Source organism: Spinacia oleracea, chromosome 4, assembly GCF_020520425.1.
Source record: "Spinacia oleracea cultivar Varoflay chromosome 4, BTI_SOV_V1, whole genome shotgun sequence".
Lineage (NCBI taxonomy): Eukaryota > Viridiplantae > Streptophyta > Magnoliopsida > Caryophyllales > Amaranthaceae > Spinacia > Spinacia oleracea.
In genome coordinates, this window is record NC_079490.1 from 167,076,781 (window position 1) to 167,102,593 (window position 25,813).

General features: G+C 42.3%; 3 protein-coding genes across 6 annotated transcripts; 2 read left to right on the forward strand and 1 right to left on the reverse strand.

Moving 5' to 3' along the window:
* Positions 1 to 595: 595 nt before the first annotated feature.
* On the forward strand, positions 596 to 4,717 carry LOC110790856 (pentatricopeptide repeat-containing protein At2g15820, chloroplastic). Its single transcript, XM_021995617.2, has 2 exons — positions 596 to 1,258; positions 2,443 to 4,717. The coding sequence occupies exons 1-2, from the start codon at positions 683 to 685 to the stop codon at positions 4,297 to 4,299; spliced, it is 2,433 nt and encodes an 810-aa protein (XP_021851309.2). The 5' UTR covers positions 596 to 682; the 3' UTR covers positions 4,300 to 4,717.
* Positions 4,718 to 13,317: 8,600 nt separating this feature from the next.
* LOC130472029 (uncharacterized) lies at positions 13,318 to 16,738 on the reverse strand. 2 transcript variants are annotated; one of them, XM_056842434.1, is made up of 5 exons: positions 14,836 to 16,738; positions 14,490 to 14,743; positions 14,314 to 14,397; positions 14,155 to 14,238; positions 13,318 to 14,076 (listed from the first exon to the last, which is right to left on the reverse strand). In XM_056842434.1, exons 1-5 carry the CDS (start codon positions 15,881 to 15,883, stop codon positions 13,366 to 13,368), a joined length of 2,181 nt encoding a protein of 726 aa, XP_056698412.1. In that variant the 5' UTR covers positions 15,884 to 16,738; the 3' UTR covers positions 13,318 to 13,365. The 2 variants fall into 2 exon arrangements, with proteins under 2 accessions (XP_056698412.1, XP_056698413.1); XM_056842435.1 differs by lacking the exon at positions 14,314 to 14,397.
* Positions 16,739 to 17,011: 273 nt separating this feature from the next.
* LOC110790858 (upstream activation factor subunit spp27) lies at positions 17,012 to 25,488 on the forward strand. 3 transcript variants are annotated; one of them, XM_056842438.1, is made up of 7 exons: positions 17,012 to 17,481; positions 18,648 to 18,759; positions 18,865 to 19,039; positions 19,842 to 19,898; positions 20,061 to 20,230; positions 24,074 to 24,124; positions 25,032 to 25,488. In XM_056842438.1, the coding sequence occupies exons 1-7, from the start codon at positions 17,141 to 17,143 to the stop codon at positions 25,158 to 25,160; spliced, it is 1,035 nt and encodes a 344-aa protein (XP_056698416.1). In that variant the 5' UTR covers positions 17,012 to 17,140; the 3' UTR covers positions 25,161 to 25,488. The 3 variants fall into 3 exon arrangements, with proteins under 3 accessions (XP_056698416.1, XP_056698415.1, XP_021851310.2); XM_056842437.1 differs by having other exon boundaries at positions 17,013 to 17,481; positions 20,055 to 20,230; XM_021995618.2 differs by lacking the exon at positions 24,074 to 24,124 and having other exon boundaries at positions 17,016 to 17,481; positions 20,055 to 20,230.
* Positions 25,489 to 25,813: the final 325 nt, after the last annotated feature.

A 25,813-nucleotide genomic window follows, 5' to 3' on the forward strand; every position in this document is an offset into this window, starting at 1 on the left:
TGTTATGATGAAAATAGGCGTCGTGACTAACCAAACAGCATTTTACATAATAACATTTGATTTTTATACATTAGTAAAATATCCAAGTCAAAGTTAGTACGTAAATACTGTGAAATTTATAGTGATACATTTAAAAAGAAATGTAGATAATCGATATACAATAATTGTTTTTGTAAATGTAAACATTTTCATATGGATTTTTATAGAGACAGGGATATACACTTCTTAATGTGCAAATAAGAATGATAAACTTTGTTTTAATGTAAAAGAAAAAAGAACTTAATTAATTAATACGAGTAGTAAAATTTATAATTGTACGCCGAGGCAACACGTGCATGACACGTGCTTCTGACTAGTATCTCAATAAGTAGAAGAGTCATAAACATTGAACAAGCATTGTTCGGCCCGACTTAAAGATGGTCCGAACTAATAAACTATAACTAATCATATACGAAAACAGTTTGAGTTTTTGACTCGAGTCAAACTTGACCCATTTGACAAGTCTAGAGTCAAACTTAACCCGACCCATTTGACAAGTCTAGATCAAACCCGACCCATTTGACAAATCACAAATTCACAAAGAGAAAAACACACTCAGTATTCAAAGTGAGCTGAGAAAGCAGGATAAGAGCTGGAAACACAAAATCAAAACTCAAGAAGCACTGAAGCAGAGAAGAGAGAAATGCTGGTGGTGAACCTAACCAAAGCTCAAGAGTTACAATATCCACTCTCTCTCCTCAACCTTGTTCCTCCTCCTTCACTCCTCTCAAACCCCAATAAATTCTCCTCTTTCTCTCTCCCAACCCGCCACCTCAATCCACCACCACCCCATCAAAAAACCACCTCAATTTCATGCCGTACTACACCCAGAACCGCCGCGGGAACTTCCATCAAACACTTGGCGGGCAAAGAAAGAGAACCTGATTCCGGTACGGAAAACGGTAGTGTTTCCGATGAGGAGGAGAGAGAATCAATGGGGTTACAGGGCTATGATATGGGGTGGGATAATGGTGAAGTAAGGAAGAATCTCGGTGGTGTACAGTTCGAGTCGCCGGTGGTGGAGGTGAAGGAATTGGAGGAGTTGCCGGAGAATTGGCGGCGGTCGAAGTTGGCTTGGCTTTGTAAAGAGTTGCCTTCTCAAAAACGGCCTACTCAATTTCGCCTTCTCAATGCTCAGAAGAAATGGGTGCGGCAGGAGGATGCTACTTATATTGCTCATCATTTTCTGCGAATTCGGGTTAATGATTCTGCATTTGCGGTATAAATTTCTACATTCTTGTACATTTGAATTTGAATTGTAGTTATGGATTGTGTATTTTCTGAACTTGGAGTGAGTGTGCTATAACTATTGTTCATATGTTTAGATTGCTTCATTGTCTTATGCAAGAATTTGCGTTGTTGTTAGAACTCGAATTAGGAAGTGTTTATTTGATAGGGAGGGAAGTATTCCCCTAACTCCCCAATTAAGGTCAACCTAAAACATCGTTTTGGATGGTACTTTGGTAGAAGCAATGTTTACATTTGATAATATTGTGAAATCAAATACTCCGTTTGGTAGGGTGTAAAACGTCTTCCTCTTTTCAATCATTTTACGTTGTTTGGTTTAGCAAGGGGTGAAAAACAATATTCCATGACTACCTCAAAGGTGGAGAAACCTTTTACATTTGAAAGGGAGGGAAACCACGTTTCCACCTTTCCTCCTTACATCCCTCTTCCTTCTTCCCATCAATCTTCACCATCTTCTCTCATTTTCTTTTAAGGAACCAAACAAAGGAAAATTAGTTTGGAATTATATTTTCCCTTGGTAAATGTTTTCCCTGGAAAATTATTTCACACTGAAAACGTTTTACACCAAACCAAACGGAGCCTAAGTAGCGATGAATTCACCGGTTCTTTGGACTCCATTTTGCCGTAGATGAAAACGAAGCAATCGGAGATTGGCTTGATTATGTTTGCTCCAAAGTTAGTTTGATGTTTAGAGATTATGAAGCTTTGCCTAGAATTGCATACCCCTTCTACACAAACTTAATAATGCCAATTTCTAGAGGTATTGTCCTCCTAAAAGGGTAGGCGTATAGCAATAGTATTTGTTTATTGCAACACCTGAATGTGGAGAACCACATGAGATCTTCGACACTATTTTTCTCAAATACAAATGCAAAGGCTACATAGGCAACCACCCATCCGAGCTTTTCATCTGATGCTCTCTTTCTGGTCCTGGTCTTATCCCCTAGTAAGCCTTTAGTTTCTAAGGTTGCTTTCGAAAGAAAACAGAAAACTCATTTACAGGACATTGCTTCAATTTCTTGTTTGTGGACTACATTATAGGTTTTCTAGTTATTTATAGATAACTTAAGATGAATTCTACACTAGTGACTACTACCTTGTGTACCTCAGGCTTTCTTCTGTATTTTATGCACATTTATCTGTCAAACATGATAGGTGTACAGGTGGATGATCCAGCAACACTGGTTTCGATTTGATTTTGCTCTGGCTACCAAGCTTGCTGATTGCATTGGTAGAGAGAGGAAATTTGCGAAATGTCGGGAGATTTTTGATGATATAATCAATCAAGGACGGGTGCCTAGTGAGTCAACATTTCATATCTTGATTGTTGCATATCTTAGTAACCCAGGTGAGGACTGCCTTAAGGAAGCATGTGAAATTTACAATCGCATGATACATTTGGGAGCATATCGTCCTCGACTTAGTCTGCATAACGCTCTTTTCAGAGCTCTTATTAGTACACCTGCAAAGTCTGTGAAGCAGTATCTTAAACAGACAGAGTTCATTTTTCATAACCTCGTAACTTGTGGATTAGAAATACATGTGGATATTTACGGTGGTCTCCTTTGGGTTCATAGCCATCAGGATATCATTGACAAAGAACGAATATTTTTCCTGTTGAAGGAGATGCATATGAAGGGAATTCCAGATACAAAAGATACTCTCTTATCTATTCTGAGGGCTTGTTCTAAATTAGGCGATGTAGATGAAGCAGAAAAGACCTGGCTCAAACTTCTGAAATTTGATGGTGGCATTTCTTCTCAAGCTTATGTGTATAAAATGAGTGTCTATGCCGAGGTTGGGGATTCCGTGAAATCTTTGGAGATATTTAGAGAGATGCAGGAACAATTTGAACAGATAAATATTGTGGCGTATCAGAAGATAATAGAGATTATGTGTAATAATCAAAAGGTGGAGTTTGCCGAGTCTCTTAAGAAAGAGCTTGTTGGGAGTGGTCAAAAGTCTCTTACACCATCTTATGTGGATCTTTTGAATATGTACTACAAATTAAGCTTACATGATAAAGTCGAGTCCACCTTCTTGGAATGCATAGGAAAATGCCGCCCAAATCGAGCTATCTATGGTATATACTTGGACTCATTGGTGAAAACTAGCAATATTGAAATGGCAGAGAGCATCTTCAACCAGATGTTAGAGAATGAGGCTATAAGTATCAGTAGCAGGTCATGTAATACCCTTTTAAGTGGGTACCTATCTTGTGGGGATAATGTAAAGGCTGAAAAACTCTATAAGTTCATGCGGCAGAAGAAATATGAGGTTGAGTCCACTTTAATGGAGAAACTGGACTACCTTTTTACCTCCACCAAGAAAGTTATCAAGAACTCTTTAACCTTGAAACTAACTACAGAACAACGAGAGATTTTGGTTGGTTTGTTTCTGGGTGGCTTGCAAATTGAGTATGCAGGGGAAAAGAAGCAACATTTTGTCCATTTTAAGTTCAAGGATAATTCCGGTATACATTCAATCTTGAAAAGACATATATATAACGAGTTCCATGAATGGCTGCAACATTCCAATGGCTCAACAGATGATATTGATGATGATGATGATGATGATATCCCTTCGAACTTTTCAACAATCCCACATACTTGTTTTGGTTTTTATGCTCTTCAATTCTGGGAAGATGGGAAGCAAAGCATTCCCAAATTAATTCATCGGTGGTTGTCACCACGTGTTCTTGCTTACTGGTTTATGTATGGCGGATACACAACACCAAGTGGTGATATTTTGCTCAAGGTAAAGGGAAGCAAGAGTGATGTAGAAAGGGTGTTTAAAGCATTAAAATCAAAGTCACTGGATTTCAGGGTTAAGCAAAAGGGCAGAGTATTTTGGTTGGGATTCATGGGAAGCCATTCTACTTGCTTTTGGAGACTTATAGAACCTTACCTTCTAGATGACTTACAAGACTTCATAAAAGCTGATGAACAAACCTCGGAAAATTTAACAGCAGAAAAGTCAAGTATCTGGTCAAGTACCGAGTCTGATTCTTGACCTCGATATATTTACAAGATGACAGATCAGTTGTTCGAGGAGAGTGCTTCTGAAGTAATGGCTCGAGCATATCAGTGCTACCGGCTTGAATTTTCCTGCTATTGAGTACGTCAGAGGCGGTGTCTGTACTTTTTATACTTGGTGAGAGCAAAGGGGGTTGTACATAGTCAGAAAATGCAGGGATTTCAGCTTGTAATCTTAGATAGGAGCCACAGTTTTGTTAACATATGATGTTGATCCCATGCTTTATAGCTGCACATTCCTTGTATTAATGTCTTTCGTCCTTGGGAGAATTATAGATTCATGTGAGGAGATTAGGTTGTTCTGTTCGACTTATTTTGCCTCGTTTCAGACAAGATAAGTGTAAACAAGTTCATATAAATTAAATTTAGAAAAAAAAAATATTTTTTTTTCCAGATATCCTGATACACAAATAAGATTATTTAAGACAATAAGTTTTTTACTAGATAAAATAAGTTAAGAAGTTCAGTTAAATTCAGATAATTTCAGTTAAGTTCATATAAAATAATTCGAATAGAGCGAAGCCTGAGAGTTAATAGCAAAAGTCAAGGATCGAGTCATGTAATCCCTATCTTATACTCCCTCTGTATTTATTTAAGGGATACACTTGCCTTTTCCGGCCGTATTTATTTAAGAGATACACTTGTCATTTTTAGTAACTTATCAACCCCACCATCTAATTACATAATTTATCTACACATTCCCACCCCCACTCCCTAAAATGACATGGTCCCTACTTGTTTTTCTTATTAAAATATCTAATCAACCCCACTTGTTTTATTACTTTATTTTATTCAATTCTTTTTCTTAATACCCGTACCCGGCTAAGTGTATCTCTTAAATAAATACGGAGGGAGTAGTCACGAGTCAGGACAATGTTGACTGCTGAGCCAAGAGGAGAAGATGGTCAATTGGTCATTTAGATATTTAGATGAGTCCTTAATCCTTATCCACATCAGCATCAAGGGAAAATATATTAGGGTTTATCTCTTATAAAATAAGAATAAAAATATCTAACTTCGACAAGTAAGTTGTTTTACAGAAAAAGCAAGTTAGTAAATCAGTGAAGTAGTGAGCCTATCCCTTTCTGAGTCTTCTTATGAACGTACATTTAGTTTAAACTATATTCAACTTATGCTTTAGAAATTGGTAGGTTTAAAAGGTTAATTTTACACACCATTGATATTTATCTAGTCACTTGTAAACACCTTATAATGTTTTGGATTGTCAAGAAAAAAAGGTAGGTAGAAAGGAGTAATATAAGACAGAAGTATACATGTATGATGTATGATGTATCTGTGTATGTTATATTGTTATTCGTGTGAAAGTGAATTTTACGCTTGATTTTAAAAAAAAAAATTGGTGATACTTATCTATAACTATTATATCAATTTCTCAATAAGAAAAAACATATACTCCGTAGTTAAAAAAATATATCTTTTTAAGAAAATTGATTATGTATGATCCCAAAAGTGATGTACTCCCTCCGTCCCTTAATACTCGCACCGGTTTGACCGGTGCAGAGTTTAAGACATTTGAATTGACTTATTAATTTAATTGGTGTTAGATGATAATGAGGTATTTTTTTAATATAGTTAGTGGGAAATGTGTAAGGGGTGGGGAGTGGTGTGAGAGGGGTGTGGATTTTTAAATGATTTTTTTGTAGGAAATGGGGTATAGGTGGGGTAGTAGGTAAGTGTGAGAAATAATATAATATTGGTAAATATTTTCATTTATAGAAGCGGTGCAAGTATTAAGGGACGGCCCAAAAAGGAAAGCGGTGTGAGTATTAAGGGACGGATGGAGTAGTTCATGTTTACCATCATGCTATTGTATTACTACCTCCGTTCCTAAATGATCTTTACGGTTACTATTTGCACGGTAATTAAGGAATTTTGGTGAACATGTGATGGTGGGGTAACAAATGGAAAATGAGTGGCTATAAATTGTCCAACAATGTGAGTGGGTGGAAACTAATATTAAGTATGTGAGTGGGTAAGTTATGGTGGGCCAAATAAGAGTAAAAATGGAATAAAGTAGGAGTGTAAAGAACTTTCAGGAACGGACTAAAACGGAAAGCGTAAAGAACTTTTAGGAACGGAGGTAGTACGATTTATGAAGTATATGACATATTATACAAATAATGAGAGGTGTAAAACTTGATATGTATTATTACTTGGTGCTTTTTTAACATTCACTCTGCATTTCAACCTATGATATCAATAACAAGTGTGTCGTTATATGTGAACACATATAAGATATACACGGGTCAATTAATGTGCAAACTTCTAACTTAAAAATGATTTGTTTACTAAGAAAGATATATTTATAAAACAAACGAAGAGCGTATGCATTATATATGTGCAAATGTGTAAGAGCATTACACTTAATACTTTTCCAAGACATCATATCATGTTGTTATAGTACAAATGAATGCATACAAGCGTAAATGTGTAAGAGATCAATAGGGAAAAACTACGGAGTAATACTTTTCTATCCAACTCTCGTTATCCTGTTGGCAAATTGTACAAATGATTGGTGTGTGTATTTTGTATGTGTAAACATGTAATAGCGTTACACTTTATACTTTTTCAAACATGCATTATGTGCGTTAACTTGGCAGATAGTCAAATAAAAAGTGTCTGCATTATATATGTGTAAACGGGTTAATAATACTACAATCATTTTTCTTCAATCACTCGTATCGTGGTAAGCAGATAGTACAACATCATGTATGTGTAAATGTATAAGATCGTTACCATTTATGCTTTTCCAAAATGGATTACGCGTTGTAGATGGTACAAATAAAAAGTGTATGCATTACACATGTGTAAACTCGTGTAAGAGCGTTACACTTCATACTCTTCTGACGTCATGTCTGCTGACAATTTAACATGTAAAAATGACAAGATTATGTATAATACTTCATGTTTGGGCTCCCAATTGATTCTCAATTGGGCCACTAAGTCCAAAGCCCAATGGCTCTAAACAACAACATCAAACCTACCAATGGCTATTCAGCCATCCATTAAGGCCCAAGGCCCAATAACAATAAGTGACCTATGGGCATTTATTATGCAAACACTATAAATAGGCCGCCAAGGCTCACACCTCAAGGTACGTCCAATTTATCGCCTTAAGACTACTCTTCTAGAGAACTTCTCTCTAGAATCCGAGCATCATTCTTACTTAGGCATCGGAGGGGCTTTCCTCGGAAACACCCCCGAGGCCAGTGACTTTGCTCTTGTGCAGGTGAATTCGGACTCCACTCATTCAAACAAGCAAGATCTTCAACACATACAAAAGGGCCTTCATTCGAAGCCCATTGTTTCCATCTTTACAACACCGGAACAATTTGGCGCCGTCTGTGGGGAAGAACACTTCAAAGCCTTTGGAAGACATCAACCACCTCTTTCCGCGAAAATGGTGAATGATGTTGTTAACAATGACGACGATATGATGGTGCGGTCAGATTCAGAATCTGACCAAGAGGGGCACCCTCAATCGATGGCGAGGTCACAGCCAAGCAGAGCTACGACCGCCACAAATGCAGGACCTCCGATTCCAACTAGGGAAGAGCTCACTGCGGCCATGACCATCATGCAAAACTTCCTCTTCAATGAGAAGCAGCAAGGACTGGCAAACGACCGCAGAGAAGAGAGGAGGACCAGGCGAAGGCTGAACGAGCCACCCAGTGCGGAAGTGTCCAGACCCGAACGAGAACTCCTTCCCTTGACAGGAACACACTTGACGTCGAGGTGGACGGAAAGCACGTGGGACACCCAAAAAAGGGCACAACAGCAACCAGATTGGTTTGCGAGACCATCGCCTACTCCAACAGCTCTCCAAAGCGAATCAACTACTCGTAACACTCGGATCCGAAGCTCGGTGCTCAGCAGGTTGAGGCCCTCGGTCCACTCAAGGTTAAGACCTTCGATCCACACGAGACTCGGAGTAGGTGAGTCGAGCAGATCTGGCGAACGACCCGAGGTCAGTAGCCGAGAAAGAAGAAGAGACAGGAGGCATGATCGAACCCCTAGCCCCCATCGTACGCCCGAACGTTCTAATCATAGAACCTCGGCAAACGAAGGCATCAGGGCTAGACTCGGGAAAAGAATCATGACTCCTACGTCATCCCCTTTCTCGGACGAGCTGATTATGGAAGAAATACCGAAGGTAAGACTGCCAGCTCACCTAACCTACAGCGGAATCACAGATCCGAGGGATCATGTCATCTCCTACGAGCAGCAAATGTTCTTGAGTCCCTACTCCGAAGGATGCTGGTGTAAATACTTCCCAACCACGCTAACCGGAGTGGCGGGAGAGTGGTTTAGATCGCTGCCGAAGGGATCGATCAAGAGCTGGAAAAAGCTGAAAAAGAGATTCTGCACACAGTTTGTGAGCAACAATCGCCCCGAGCGAACCACAGCAGAACTGACCTCAATCCAACAAGAAAGAGACGAAAGTCTGAGAGAATTCATGGCCAGATTCATGAAGGAATCAACAAACATACCAAACTTGCAGCCAGACGTGGCCATCTTCGCCTTGAAGCACGCGCTCCAGGAAGGGAAGTTCCGTGACGAACTCTCAATGAAGAACCCCTCCAGAATAGCTGACGTGCTCCAAATGGCTGACGCGTTCATCAGAACCGAGGAGTTCAACAAGGCCGCTGCAAGACTGAAAGGATCGTCGGATCCGAGAGACACAAAGAATACCCAGAGCAAGCCCGAGGGTAGCTCAAGGAAGGGGAAAGAGAAAGTAGGAGCTAGAGAGATGAGCCCGAAGAAAGACGGGAGAAGGGGTGAACTTCAACCCAAGTACACCAACTACACTCCACTAGCTCTGCCCCGAAAGGAGATATTCAGCCTCAACAGAAATGACGAAAAGTGGAAACTACCTGGGAAGCTCAAGTCCAACCCAGCTCGGAGAAACAAGAACAAATGGTGCGAGTTCCATGATGACTTCGGTCATCATACCGAAGAATGCAACTCGCTGAAAGACAACATTGAGGACCTCGTTCGCCGAGGCTACCTGAAACAGTACTTGTTAGACCGAAGGGAGGAAAAAGAAAAGGCCGCAAGCGGCAAACAACACGAGCAACCCCAGAAAAGGGTCTACGAAGCAACAGGGCACAAGAAAAATGACATCCTAGTGGTGTTCGGGGGACAGAAGTCTGGCCAGGCCAGCAAAAAACACCTAAGAGCCCTCTCCCATCGGGTCAACTTCAGCGCGGTGGGAGACAACCAGCCACACCCCCCGAACATGACCTTCACTGCTGATGATTGCTTCGGAGTCCAGTACAAGCATGATGATCCTCTGGTCATCTCCGTGGACCTCAATAACCACAACGTACATCGAGTATTAGTCGACGGAGGAAGTGCCGTCAATATCATCTTCAGAAACTGCTTCGAGCAGCTGATCCTCGAAGAGCCAGAGGAAGCACTGACGAAAGTCAGTTATCCTCTGATCGGATTCAACGGATCCGCAGCTATCCCTCGAGGAAAGATCACCCTGCCAGTCACAGTGGGCGAAGGCCAGGCAGCAAAAACCCTTCGGGACGAATTTTTGGTGATGGACTGCGACTCCGTATACAACGTAATCATGGGGAGAACCATGATTCACAAGATGCAAGCAGTCCCCTCCACATACCACCAGCTGATGATATACGTCTCGGATGCAGGATTCGCCGAACGAATCAGGGGTGATCAAGAAGTGGCGAGAAGAACCTGCCACACTGCTGTCCGAAAGCCCAAACTAGAGGACGGCCCCGAGGAAGAAAAAGGAGCTAAGGGAGAAGAAAGCGAGGCAAAAAGAAGAAGAGCAAGCACGAGCAGCTTGTCTCCCGCAGAAGTTGATGCTCGCCCCGAAACCCTATCTCCCGAACCAGATCAAGAAATGGAGGATATCTTCCTCGAAGATAATTCAGACAGGAGCGTCCGAATAGGCAAGGGCCTAAGCTCGGGGCTCCGAATCGATTTGATCCGACTACTCAGGGATCACAAAGACATCTTCGCATGGTCAGCAGCAGATATGCCAGGGATAAATCCGAAGCTGATTTGTCACAAGCTGGATGTCAACGCTGAAGCTCGGCCAATCAAGCAAAAAAAGAGAAATTACTCCTCGGAGAAAAACAAAGCCATCGCCGAGGAGGTTAAAAAGTTGCAAGAGGCCGGATTCATCGAACCATGCATGTATCCGAAGTGGCTGGCCAACGTGGTGATGGTCAAGAAAGCGAACGGCTCATGGCGAATGTGCGTAGATTTCACAGATCTGAACCGAGCCTGCCCCAAAGACTGCTATCCCCTGCCAAGGATAGATCAACTGGTTGACTCCACCAGCGGCCATGCACTGCTCAGCTTCATGGATGCCTTTTCAGGCTACCACCAAGTATTCATGCACCCCGATGACAGGGCAAAGACAGCGTTCATCACAAGCGCAGGAGTGTTCAACTACAAAATGATGCCTTTCGGCTTAAAAAATGCCGGAGCCACCTACCAGAGGTTAGTTGACCACGTCTTCGCCGACCAGAAAGGGAGGAACGTGGAGGTCTACGTGGATGACTCCATCGTAAAAAGCATCAAGGAGGAAGACCATGTCAAAGACTTGGCAGAGACCTTCGGAAATCTGAGGAAATACAGCATGAAGCTGAACCCAAAAAAATGCGTCTTCGGGGTGAAGTCAGGGAAATTCCTCGGATTCATGGTGAGCGAAAGAGGAATTGATGCGAACCCAGACAAAGTCCAAGCGGCATTGGATTTACCCGAGCCGAAGACCAAGAGAGATGTGCAGAGGCTAACCGGCAGGTTAGCCGCACTAACAAGGTTCATATCAAAAGCCTCGGACAAGGGAGCCCCCTTCTTCAAGGCACTGAAACCAAAGAACCTCCCCGGAGGAGAAGCAGAACCAATCAAGAAAAAGGGGGTCCCGAGGAAAGTGGATCCCGAACTGATATGGGAACAGGAGCAAAAAGAAGCTTTTCAGCAACTCAGAGCCCACCTAGCTCAACTGCCGACACTGGCCAGACCAAAGGAGGGGGAAACCCTGTACCTATATGTCGCAGTTAGCCCTGGAACCGTCAGCGCAGTGCTTCTTCGGGAAGAAGAAAAGAAGCAACAGCCAATCTACTTCACCAGCCGAACACTTACAGGAGCCGAAACCCGGTACCCACTCATCGAGAAAGTCGCATATGCAGTAGTGGTAGCTGCACGAAAACTGAGGCCATACTTCGACTCCCACCAGATCACAGTGCTAACTGACCAACCGCTCGAAAAAGTACTCGACAAAATAGAGAGGTCAGGAAGATTGGCTGCCTGGGCCTTCGAACTATCAGAGTTCGGCATCAAATATCAGCCGAGGACAGCAATCAAAGCACAAGCATTGGCAGACTTCTTGGCCGAGTGCTCATACCAGGAAATGTTGGATGATACGAAAAGCACTTGGGAGGTCTTCACTGACGGATCTTCCACAGTAAACGGCTCAGGGGCAGGAGTTGTACTAATCCCCCCGACGGGGAAAAGCATAGAGTATGCATTGAAGTTCGGCTTCAAAGCAACCAACAACGAGGCCGAATACGAGGCCGCAATCGCAGGGATAGAGCTTTGTTTATCCCTGGAGGCCGAACATGTTCGCCTCAAAACTGATTCCCAGCTTGTAGCCAACCAGATCCGAGGAGAGTATGAGGCCAAATGGCCCAGCATGACAGCCTATTTAGCAAAGATTAAATCCTTAACGTCAAAGTTAAGATCCTTTGAAGTCATCCTCATTCCCCGAGGACAGAACGCGCAAGCAGACGCACTGTCAAAACTCGCAAGCTCGACACTCATCGACCTAAACAGGTCGGTCCACGTGGAAGTTCACCAGGAGAGAAGCATCGACTTGCTACCCACCACAGTATGCAGCTTACGCACCGAGCCGAGCTGGATGGACGCAGTAGTTGCATACAAAGAAAGGGGAGAACTTCCTGAAGATAAGCTGCAAGCGAGAAAACTGAAAAGATTCAACAGATGGTTCATCATCAGCGCCGAAGGAGAGCTCATGAGGAAATCATTCTCTGCTCCGCTGCTAAAATGTGTGGGTCCAACAGACGCTGACTACATCCTAAGGGAAATCCACCTCGGGATATGCGGAAACCACATTGGAGGTAGGACATTAGCACATAAAGCCCTTCGGGCTGGGTACTGGTGGCCCACTATGGTTTCCGAGGCAAAGCAGATGGCAAGGAAATGCGAGAAATGCCAAAAGTTCGCACCAGCCATCCATCAACCAGCTCAAGCCCTACAATCAACACTGTATCCCTTACCATTCGCACAGTGGGGGTTAGACATCATTGGTCCCTTCCCCTCAGCGACGAACCAGAAGAAGTGGTTGATTGTAGGAGTCGACTATTTTAGCAAATGGATCGAAGCCGAAGCTGTCTCCTCCATCACCGAACCTCAGGTCCGCAAGTTCATATGGCAGAACATCATCACAAGGTTCGGCATACCAAGACTGATGGTCTTCGACCACGGGAAACAGTTCGACAACACCCCGTTGCAAAAGTGGTGCAAACAGTTCGGCATACACCTAGCATACTCGGCAGTCTGTCACCCACAAAGCAACGGGCAAGCCGAAGCCGCTAACAAACTCATCCTCAACGCACTCAAGAAAAGAGTCGAGGATGACAAAAACAAATGGTTAGAAGAGCTACCCGGAACGCTATGGTCCCTTCGGACCACTGAAAAAGAAGCTACCGGACAAACACCGTTCCACCTTGTATACGGATCCGAAGCTGTAATTCCTGTGGAAATCGGAACAGAAAGCCTGAGGATCCAGGCATACAACAGGTATGATGGGCTCCAAAGAGAAAGCAACAACCAGCTTCTATCCGAAGCTCTCGATCTACTGGATGAAGCTCGGAACGATGCAAGGACACTCAACGCAGCCTATTTGCAGAGGGTCAACAAGCATTACAACCGAAGAGTCAACGCCAGATAGTACTGGGCCATCATTGCCAGATGAGCAAAATAGGAAAAACATAAAACAAAAACACAACTCAAAGAGAAAAATCTAGCAAATTACCTCGTTCAGATAGTACTGGGCCATCATTGCCGGATTCCTCTCTTCGGCCCCAGGAACCCTCCACTGCGGGTTAGCACGAAGCAGATTCTCCCGAGCAGCCTCGGGGCCCACCAAGGATCCCACGTGAGCCAAAGGGTCCTCTCCCAAAATCGGAGCCCTGGCATATCGAGCCATCGCCTCCCTTACTTCTTCGGGGATCCGTTTTAGCGGAACATCCGAACAGGGATCAGCATGGATCAGCCTATCCAGGGCCGAGGTAGAAGTAGAACCCAAAGTTGAGTGGCGCCTCTTCCTCGTCAAACCTTGCTCGGGCTGCTCCTCCTCTCCAGCAGAGGGAACCTCCTTCTGAACCTCGGGGACCGCAGCTTCGGGGCCCGAGAGATCTATCATCTCCTTGTCTGGACTCTTCTCCCTCTCGAAGGGAAGATCAGCAGACTCCTTCTTCTCCCCAGCTACCTCAGGGACATCCGAACCAGGAACAAAATCGGCTTCAATCGCCTCCATCACCTCGGTGATATCCTGGATTTCGATCCCCAAAGCAGCAGATGGTTTAAGGGGAGAAGGGATGATATCTTCCTCGATCAGCGGCTGATCCACGGCCGGCGGTTCAGCAACCACCACACTCTTTAACTTCTGCCCTGGCAAGGGCATGAAGTGAAGAAGATTCTTAGGAGGAGGCATGACTTCCGAAACTGCTTCCTGCATAGCAAGCATTCAAAGATTAGTTTCCGAAAAGGGGAGAAACGAACTACAAAAACTCCAAGTCAGAACAAATACCTTCTCCGAGGGCTGAGAAGCCTTCGCTTTCTTCGGATGCGTGGAAGGCCTCAAAAGAGTGCTACCCTTCCTTTTGCGTTGATCCTAAAAAGGGGAGACCAAGGGTCAACGAATGTAAAAGAAGAAAAAGGAAGAAATAGAGAAAAAAGCGGGAAATACCCGGTTCCTAGATAAAGAGATATCTATCCGAGCCGGAGATGAAACCGAAGGAACGGCACGCGGCACAGCGTCAGTCCCAGGACCCTAAAAAGATGGCCCAGGACCAAGACGTTAGCCGACGGCCAACCGAAAAGAAAAAGATAAACAGAAAATCGAGCCTATAAATGAACACTCACCGGATCCGAAGTCGTCTTCAACTCAGGAAGCACAACCTTCACAGGAACAGCTTCAACAGAAGAGGCGGAATCCCACGGATCAGCTCGAACTTCGGATATCCGAGCAACCCCCAAAGGAGACAACACGTAATCCTTCAGACGAGGATTACGAGGGTTATCTTTTCCGAACTTGTACTCGGGAGCCGGGTCGTGAATAGTCTTCAAATCCAAAGAAATGCCCAACTTCTTAGGATCAATGCAGCTAAAGCCGTACTCTGCAAAAACAAAGCACAAAACATGTCAGCAAAACGAAACAGGAAAGAGGACAAACTCACTGAAAAAACGGTCTCAGCCGAAAGACACCTACCCCTGTCAAAAATCCTGCTGAGACCGGCAACAGCAAGAATGTCCTCCCTCAGAATGTAATTGAGATTCGGGAGCCAGCTAGACGGCAGTCGGTGGTTATCCTCTTGAGCCAAGAACCACTGGAGGAGGTCCACATAGTGGCGATGGTTCCGATCTGGAGCCGCCACACCCCTCATATCAGGATCAGGAGCCACGAACCACTTCGGAGGACGATAAAAGTTGGGATGCTTCGGATCCGTCGGCACACGGACGAGCAACCACTCCGTCTTCCAATTGTGGTCAGAGCTAAGGTAGGGGTACGCCGTGATGTAGTTCGGATCCCCCCTCTTTCGGGACTTCTTGTTGACAATGGTCCACCAACCATACCCATCACCCTTGGAAGCATGGTTGAGAACCAGATCGTGAAGATCCCGAAAAATAGCGACAGAGCAAGGGAAATTGACGAAGTCACACACCCATCTAAATCCGATTATGTGCCTCATAGATTTGGGTGTGAGCTGGGCCAAACTAATGTTGTACGACACCAAAACCTCGGATACGAACGGATCCAAAGGAAAGCGGAGACCATTCTCCAAATGGTGAGTATACACGGAAATGAACCCCCTCGGTGGATGAGTCACCCGAGGACGCTCTTGTTCAGGAAGCTCGCACCAGTACCCCAAGGCATGCTGAATTCCGTATAGCTCCTCGGCCTTCCGATGATAATTCCCTAACTTCGCTTCCACCAACCAGTCACCGCTGACCGATTTCTCCAACGGACCGTCGATCTGCGTGGTCTCATGCAAAATTGAGGCATACTTGCCCTTCGGATCAGCTTCCGACCAATGAACTGGAAACTCGGAGTAACGACGACGAACACCCGAAAAACCAGCTCTCTCACCAGAGGTTGCACGTTCATCTTCGGAAGCATCCCAACCAATCGAACTCTTCTCCAACGGCCTCTCCGAAGGTCGACCCCTCGAAGATTTCGGTAACCTCCCCGAAGGCACGTTCTCTCTCTCACTAGAGGAGCCAACAACGAACTTGTTTTTGCCCCTATTCTTTGCCATGGTCGCGAAATCTCGATCTAGGGTTTAGATTGAGGGGTAGAAGGAAGAACGAAGAAAAAAGGAGAACTCAGAAACAAATTACCTTTTTCCGAAGCGGAATTCGCCGATAAAGCGAACAACACAAGTTCCCGAAGTCTAAAGTTGGCCGAATTTCGTAGATCTGAAGAAGCAAATTGCACTGCGATCGCCGGAATTTAGAGAGAGAATGGGTTTGAAATAAGGAGTAAAAAGTTTAAAAGGAGCAAGGCACCCAGTATTTATAGAAAAGAGAAAGGGCGCATCAACTTCCTCAAACCCACGATCTCCATGACACAGTACAATTCCCAACACTTGTCATCAATGCAAATCATCCCTTTTCAAAAAAGAGAGGGAACTTTCGGACTTCTGACAGCTGGAAACCCACCCATTTAATTCTAAATGGACCGGGTCTGGGGGGCATGTTGTTTGGGCTCCCAATTGATTCTCAATTGGGCCACTAAGTCCAAAGCCCAATGGCTCTAAACAACAACATCAAACCTACCAATGGCTATTCAGCCATCCATTAAGGCCCAAGGCCCAATAACAATAAGTGACCTATGGGCATTTATTATGCAAACACTATAAATAGGCCGCCAAGGCTCACACCTCAAGGTACGTCCAATTTATCGCCTTAAGACTACTCTTCTAGAGAACTTCTCTCTAGAATCCGAGCATCATTCTTACTTAGGCATCGGAGGGGCTTTCCTCGGAAACACCCCCGAGGCCAGTGACTTTGCTCTTGTGCAGGTGAATTCGGACTCCACTCATTCAAACAAGCAAGATCTTCAACACATACAAAAGGGCCTTCATTCGAAGCCCATTGTTTCCATCTTTACAACACCGGAACACTTCATATATGTGTAAATGTGTCAGATTCATTAGTCGATTAACATGTTATTCCTTACTCTCTACCATGATTTGCTAAAGAATGTGTTTTTGGTATTAGGAGTTGATTTATAATGACCTAGCATCCTAGCTTAGTGATAAGTAACTTGTGAACACCATTCGGGTCTTCGAGTTCCTCAACCGGGTTCTTTCAGATATCCGAATTCGAATCCGGTAGTTACTTGTTAGTTGCTTTGTTGGTAACTTTATCATCCAAATTACGCCACCCCACCACATTTTCGCACTTTGATAAAAACCAAGTGACAAAGCAAACTCTTCCCTACTACTTTCTCTCTCTTACATTTTTGCTCCCTCTCAAGTTTTAGAAACGGATCCCGGGCGGGTAAGTAGAAAATGGTATCGGATTCGGAGCTGGTGAATCGGCTCCGCGAAATATTGCGGACGGCGGACCTCAACACCACCACGTCTGGCACCGTGCGCCGGCAACTCGAAAGCGACTTCGGCGAGGATTTGACTGATCGGAAAAAGTTCATTTCTCAACAAATTGATGAAATTCTTCAGGCCGGTGGCGTCAATGGCGGCGGAGATGAGAATGTGAACTACGAGCAGCAGGAGGTAGACGACATAGATGACGGCGGTGAAGAAGACGGTAAAGAGGCGGAGGACGAAGAAGAAGACGGCAAGGAAGCGGTGGTAGAAGAGGAGGAGGAAGAGGATGAAGAAGAGGAACAGAGGTACGCCATTATTTCTACTATTATTTTTTCTTTCGAATAATGTTACAAATAAATAGAGAAGTGGTTTCTTTGGATTGTTCTACTAATTAAGAAAAGCATTTTTGAATTTTTCATGGATACTTTGTTGTAAGAATGAAATTAGAACCCCAATTTTTTAATTTTTTTAATTATTGTTCTTTTCTGGTGAGTATTATCCATTGTCTTGCTTTGCATGTATGTTCTGTTACTCCTGGAAGAAATTTTAATCTTGCGTTGGAAGATTAAGGCTGTGTTAGGGGTGCTTAGATTATGCATATGGTGCGCATCATGCTCTAGAGTTCTTGGACTGTATGTTCTTTTCATGTATTTGGTTCAAATAATACATTTTGAATTGAATTGAATTGAATTGAATATCAATGAAAATTTGCAGTCTTCGTTTTCTTTTGTTTGGTTCCTTGCTCAAAACGTTAGAGACAGATAGAAAAGGAAAAAAGGGATTGGAACTTGGAAGGGTGGGGAGTGAGGGGAAGAGAAGGGGAGAGGTGGAAAATGTGGCATTCATTATTTACGAAAAAACGAACTTTTCACACTTGGGAAAACTATTTTCGACTTAGGTTATGGTTGGTTTGACGGAAAACATTTCCAATGTAGAATCATTTTCCAAGAAGAAAAAAAAATTGTGTGTGGGGAGGGGAAGCACAATAGGACTTTGTTTTCCTTCATTTGGTTGATTGGAACAAAAGTTAGAGAGATGCATGGATGGGAGGAGAGAGAGAAAGGCAAGGAACATGGGGGAACACGTACTTCGTTGCAGTAGGAAATGTTTTACACTCTTGGGAAGACTGTTATCTTCCCTATACAAACCAAACAAAGGAATATAGGGAAATTACTTTTCGTGCGCAATGTTTTCTTCCAACTCACAAAAAATATTCTTTTCCATTTACCCAGTAGTTGATTTCGGCCCAACCATACCATAAGGGCTTTTGATGTCTTTAGAAAAGTACCTCACTGGGATACCTTAGGTAACCATTTCTGGGGCAATATTAATATTGCCATTTACAACATTCGAAAATTGGTATCTCATTAATGTGTTGTTTTGCCAACAATGTAGTAATAAAGAACTCTGTGCCTCCAATTCTTATATGCTTCTTTCTTGCTGCAATGTGCCTTGTTTATTCAACATTTAGATCTGAGGAGGAGATAAAAAAGAAAAGAAAAGGAACCGGCTTTACCAGGTTATGTTGTCTGTCCCCCCAACTTCAGGAGCTTGTTGGAGTACCTGAGATGGCTCGAACTGAGGTGATATTCTACTACTTTTTTTCATCTCATTCATTTTGATCAGGGTTGCTAGACTATTGGTGTGTAAATGTGGATTCTGTATTGCCAAATTCTATTTGGGTTCAGGTAGTTAAGAAACTCTGGGCATATATTAAAGAGAAGGATTTGCAAGATCCAAGTAACAGGCGTAACATAAAATGTGACGAGATGTTGCATCCCATTTTTCGTGTAGATACCATCAACATGTTCCAGATGAATAAATCTCTCTCTAAGCATATATGGCCGCTCGAGTCAGACGAAGGTAATACATGTGTCCTGTTTATGATCATCTTCCACAGCCTTTATTCTTGCTGTTGAAATCTTTTGACCTGTATGTCTGTGTGAAGCCACTTTTAAGTTCAAAGAACTGCAATAGCTCTCTAGAATTGGCTTGTGTACATCCAACCCCCTACCTAGCAGGCTAGCCTAAAGCTGGAATGCTGGATCCTTTTTAGAAGCATTTGGGTAATGATTGGTTATGATGTACTCCTAGATAGAAAGAAAGATGCATTAGTGCTTCAACAAATAATTTAGACTGCATTAGCAGAATCTAGGAACATTATACTTTAGAGTAAGTTGCATTATTTTGCTACATGGTGGTTTTAAATTACAAATTTATTCGTGGAGGACTGTATTTTTTTTTTTTTCTGTTGGAGTTGTCTGTTCTGCTTCTTAAGGTCTGTAGGTGCATTAACATGTATGCTGTTTTGGATATCTAGTCTTAGGCTCTTAGCTCTGTGCCTCTGTCCTCTTTGACGTGATTCTGTTTGTGGTGCCATCGTTGTGTTGTTTATTCCGAATGTTGATCAAGGGGTATCTGGGAAGATTTTCCCTGTCAAATTTGTATATGTATTAACTATTCGACTGTAATGTAAGAAAGGTTCATGATGTTCTTTCTGCTATTACAGATTTATGCGTTTTTAAAGACTCTTTTCTCCCTCTCTGTGTTTGTGCAAGAAATGGCTGTATATTTATGTTTCAGGATGTGATGGTATTTGCTGTAACAAATTATGTCAAACTTGCTTATGTAACTTTTTTTCCCTATGTTTTACATTTTATTTTAGATCGTTCAATCGAATCTAAGCCTCCAGTTAAGAAGCAAAAACGTCAGAAAGACGAAGGTGATACTTTTCTCTCGTATTACATAAACACTGTTATTTTTTTCGTCAATTTCTTGTACTGGTCAATGTTAATTGCTTGCACACGAAGATGAATGATCTCTGTCTTGTTGTCTATTGTATTTACATATTCTTTTTTTTGTTTATAAAATCGATTAGATACAGAAAAATCAAAGCCAAAAGCAAAGCAAAAAAAGGGAGGGGCTACTGGCTTTCTTATACCCCTGCAACTCTCTGAGGCTTTTGCGAAGTTCCTTGGTACTGGTGAAACTACGCTTAGTAGGTCAGATGCTGTCAAGAGGATTTGGGATTATATAAAGCAGAATCAGCTCCAGGTATTATGTTGCTTGTCAATTCTAAGCAATGAATTTCGCTATGTTCCTTCATTTTCTCCTTTCCTTTCTCTCTTTTTCCCCCCTTTTCGGGAGGGGATTATTGGTGGTGGCCATAAATATGTGTATGTATAACTTGAAGATTCTTTCTCGCACATTGGGTACTAGCTAGATCTAAATGCCTGATATTGTTTGTGGGAATGTGTTCATCCATTCATGATGCAACATGCTTTCGTCTTCAAGTCAGAGTAATTAGGAAACCTACTTGTATTTGCATTTTGCAAGTCTTACATTTGAGGCTTTCACGATACTCCTAAAAATTTACCAAGTTTATAATAGTAAAAATTTTGCAGAAGAGAAGAAATGGGGGGGAATCTTTGCAATGACGTTCCCTTGAAACTTTTCATTTTGCTATTCTATTCAGCCCGGTTGCTGACAATTTTACGTTGTCGAACTAAGCTGTCTGTTGACAATTTGACATTGATTCTTCAATGCTTTATGTGTTTCCTTTATACTTATGATTCTACCACCACTATTGCTATTTGCTAATAGTAACATGATACTCAACTGTTGAAAAGAAGACATTTATACAGTACATCTAACTTCGTAAACTCTTCTCTAAAACGTAGCTAGTTTTTGAAATATTTATGGGCCTTCTTGAATAGCATTGTTATTCTCTACTAGTATTTATTGGTCTAGGGTAAATTTGTATACTCTTTGACTTCCCACTATCCAGAGTATCCACACGGGTGGTCTTGCAAAAAATGCTTGTGAACGCTAATTTTGGGGTGGAAAATTCCAGTATTATTACACTTTAGTCTTAATGCATCCTACAAGGGTCTCAGCTTTGACAGGGTCCAGAGAGTTGTACATTGTTGTCTAAGGTCCCCTGTTTCTCTTAGCATTTGACTGGAAAAGTATTAAGTGACATGTACTTCACACAAAGGAAGAAAGTTCAAGTAGTTTGGTTTAGCCTGTGATAATTTTGAGCTTGTGTACTGGTGCCTGGTGACCTCTTCCACTTTGGTGAAATTGAATTAATTTTTTTTTTTTTTTTGGACAAGTAAGAGAGGATTTATATATATCAACCAAAACAATTTACAACCTAATCAGTACCAAGTACTGAAACACCAGCAAGGCTCAAACAAAGCCCCAAACAGACCCCAAAAAACTAATTACAAGCTAGCAAACCAATGAGCTTCACTAGTGCTAATCTTCTTTCCTATGAGTTTACTAACTCTATTTTTTACACAAAACTGAATGTGCTGTACAGTGTGTTTGACAGTAGGGACAGACCCTTCCCAAAATAGAAGAGTTCCTAGCTTTCCAGACGGAGTAAACCACCCCAGCAATCACTGCATAAGTGACTTTCCTTTTGAAACCAGAAGTGCAATATCTTCTAACCCACTGGAAGAGGGAGATAAGGGGGGACCTGGAGGTTCTAAAACCTAGCCAGTGCATAATGGCAGTGCAGCAATCAATACTATACTTGCACTCAAAAAATAAATGAGCTCCAGTCTCTGGGTGTGAGCCACAAAGGCCACACAGATTATCAGTACCAATGCCTAAGGGGAACAACCTTGCTTTGGTTTTCAATCTGTCTTGTAAAGCTAGCCAGCATATGATTCTGTGCTTTGGCATAGAAAATCTGTTCCAGACAAACATGTTCCATCTGATCTTGTCTCTAGAACCTCTCATCAACTTGTAGTTGTCTTTAATGCAGTATTTCACAGAAGTGAGCCAAGAGGAAGAGCCAGTGAACTCAGTACAAGCTTGTTTAGCTCTGCAGATGTACTTGACAGCCCAACTAGCTGCCATGGAGGGAGTGTACATCTGCCAGGATTTGCTTTTTATATAGATAGAATGAACCCATTTGACCCATAAGTTGTCCTGTTTTTGCTCAATTGCCCAAGCTAGCTTCCCAACTGCAACTTGGTTCCAAATGGCAAGATTTCTGAAACCAAGGCCACCTTGTTCTTTTGGAAAACACAAAGTCTCCCATGCAATAGGGCCAGGCCTGTTGTCATCATACACCCCATGCCATAAGAATGCTCTGCAGACAGCATTTATCTTTTTCACTACAGGTTTAGGGAGGATGAAAATCTGCCCCCAATAGATACAGATGCTCATCAACACTGAATTTACCAATTGCATTCTGCCAGCAAAAGAGAGGTTTCTAGTGCTCTAGATTTTGATTCTTGTAACCATTTTATCAACAAGCCGATCACATTCACCTGCTTGTAATTTCCTGGTGCTGATGGGTACCCCCAAGTACCTGAATGGTAAATCCCCAAATGTAAACCCAGTGATATTTCTGATGGAGTGTTTGACAGCATCAGAAACACCACTACAATACACAGATGACTTGGAAGGGTTCACTTGCAGGCCAGTTGTTGCAGAAAACAGGTTGAACCCCTCCATCATAAGCTGAATAGAGTTAGGATCTCCCCTGCAGAACATTAATAGGTCATCAGCAAAGTCATCAGCAAAGCACAGGTGGTTGAGTTTGAGTGTTCTGCATCTGGTGTGAAATCTGAAATCAGGGTGTTCACCAACAGTTTTCATACACCTTGAAAAATATTCCATACACAGTGTGAATAAGAGAGGAGAAAGGGGATCTCCTTGTCTCAATCCTCTCTTTGGCTGGATGAGGCCAGTGGGAGAGCCATTGATGAGGATAGAGTATCTAGGGTGGAAAGACAAGTCATGACCAGCTGCACAAAGAACACAGGAAACCCTAGTTCTAGCATAGCCTCCTCAATGAAACTCCATTCAACAGTATCATAAGCTTTCCTTAAATCTAGCTTCATTAGGCAACAAGGTCGAGTGTGTGTTTGGTTGTACATCTTGACAATATCTTGGCAAATGAGGACATTGTGTAGAAATTGAATTAATTTTAGTTATTAGAGTGTATGCAATTTCTAGACATTGGAGAATATTGAACAAAACTAAGTGTCATCGAACGTTATTTACTTAGTTGTTCTATGGCAGCCAAGTAGGCAACTGTAGGTTCATGTTCAGCCTTAGGTCTAACTAGGACAACTTCAGAATAGCCGTATTTAGAGCTTGTGCATTCACTTACTGAAGTGTTTGTTTCGAAGCAAACCTGTATTTCTGTCATTGCCTTTTGAATTTTGAGTAGCTTTTAGCTTGTAAAGTTGGGCATGCTCAACTAGAGTTGATATCAACTGAAGTGGTGGTAGTCTGGTTCAGCGTTACCTAATTCTCTAATCACCCCACGAACGAACCGCGAACCGAAAAGGTGAATTATAACATGAAAATGGTACAATTTTGGCCTAACTTAGCAACGTAGGTAGCGAATTGCGATCCCGTACCCAGTCTCATATTAGAGAATCAGGTAACAGTGGTCTGGTTGACTGGTAGGAGTTGAGCTCAGTGTGAAGAGGATCCCATCCGTTCCACTACATGAAACTGACAGTGTTAAACATAAACCTTTTGGATTGACAGAGCTTTTTTTGCATGCTGAAATTCTCTACCACGTTAATATGCAATCTTTTAAAGCCAATGTTCTCTTATACGGAGTATCATAATCGTCTATTACTCCGTACTATTTGTCGTATTATAAGTTAATAGAATAGTGGATTGGTCATAGGTGCACTGTGCACACTCGCACCTATATGGATAAATATTGATACAGAAATATAAACGTAGTAATGCCTCACTAATTCTTTGATTCTTTTTTTTTTCCTGAAAACTTGTTCAGTGTAGTGAAACTTGCACCGAGGTCTATGGGGATTCAAATCATTTTTCAAGTCTCTGCATATTAATTTTTCATCACTTGGTCTGTACTTTTTGTAAAAATCTCACATCCATACTCTGTTTCAGAATTCTTGCCATATCAAACAGAATAAAGTGATTATGTACAGTCCAAGCAAGGTGGATCTCTGATTTGCTTTTCTATAACCTTTATTTTTTGAGCTAAAGATAATTTCTGTTATTCGAATAGCATCAGTAGGTATAAAATCTATTCACAATTTTTCGGCCGAGGAAGGTCATCTCTTTGAAACAATCTCTTTACTAATCTATCTTATATTGCCTTGAGGGCGAGACTGCAAACACTGAAACTTCCTCAACGCCCACTAGGACAAAATGCCAAGATCCATATTGGCTTTGTTGGGCCTGTTGGCTGGGGTAAAATGTCAAATTAAGGCTCCGTTTGGTTTGGTATAAAACATTGTCATTGCAAAATGATTTTCCATGGAAAATATTTTTCAAGGGAAAACGCAATTCCAAACTATTTTTCCTTTGTTTGGTTCCTTAAATGAAAATGGGAGAAGATGGTGAAGATTGAGCGGGAAGAAGAGAGAGGTAGGTAAGGAGGGAAGGTGGAAAAGTGGTTTCCCTCCCTTTCAAAATGGAAAGAAGGTTTTTCCATCTTGGAGGAAGTTATGGAAAATTATTTACCATCTCTTGTCAAACCAAACAACGTAAAATGATTGAAAAGAGGGAATCGTTTTCCATGAGAACGTTTTACACCCTGCCAAACGGAGCCTAACTGCTTCTGCAACATAGCATTGTAGCAGATTCTTCATAACATATCGTATCAATAGTATGATTCCCTTTTTCCCATATTTGTTTAGGAGATTCATCATCACTCGCTTCAAACGTAGTTGGCACTTGGGGAAATTCAGTGTTTAATAAGTCGTTCACATTTCTTAGGCAAATCTAACAAGATACCATCATACCTCTTGAAACATTCAAAGTTACTTCCTTGTTCATGTCTTCATTCTTTCTTTCTTTTTTGAGTTTTGACCTAAGACATGCCTATGTTCTTGTAATGAAGGACCCTTCGGATAAGAGGAGAATTTTGTGTGATGAAAAGCTGAAAGAACTGTTTGACGTAGAAACTTTCAACGGATTTTCAGTTACAAAGTATCTAACGGCTCATTTGACCAAGGTAGAGCAACAATGAGCAGAGTACTACTAATGTTGGAAACTTGGAAGTAGTTCGGCCTGCAAAAGAGCTGAGCAATTTTGTGGAAGTGCAGCATACCATGTATACAAATTTGGGAATTAGTAGCAGAATGCAGGTTTGATAGGTAGTAATTTAACAAACAGTTTGTAACTTATGTATTCTTTTTTCTTTTTCTTTTTCTTTTCTGACCGATTCACCTTCATGGATGTAATTAGCTTTACTTTTGTTTTAATATAAGTTCCTCTGTAACTGTAAGCTTCTCTGTAATGAGGCTGAACTGTGACTTGCTTTTGAATTCTCATATATCATCAAGACATTTTCTGAAGTTATAATGAGAGATTTGTTGCAGGGTTTTTCCATGCTAGCTCATGTGCCCTGCCTTGGTTGGCCTGTTGGCCAGGCATGGTTTCAGTGGCCTTGAATGTGAGCTCTAGGTGCACCAAAAGATGGAAGTGTGTCGGGCTGGGCTTCGGGCCAAGCTTATAGGTCGTGTGCCTGCACGGGTCTGCCCCACTCCAAGCCCGCTTGTATTGGTTCGGACCAAAAGTTCCAAAAATGGGGCCTAGGCCCACGTGCCTTTGTGCCAACCGGGCTGGGTTCTCGTGTATATGACTAATTTACTAAATTTATCGTACTTTTCCAAAAAAAAT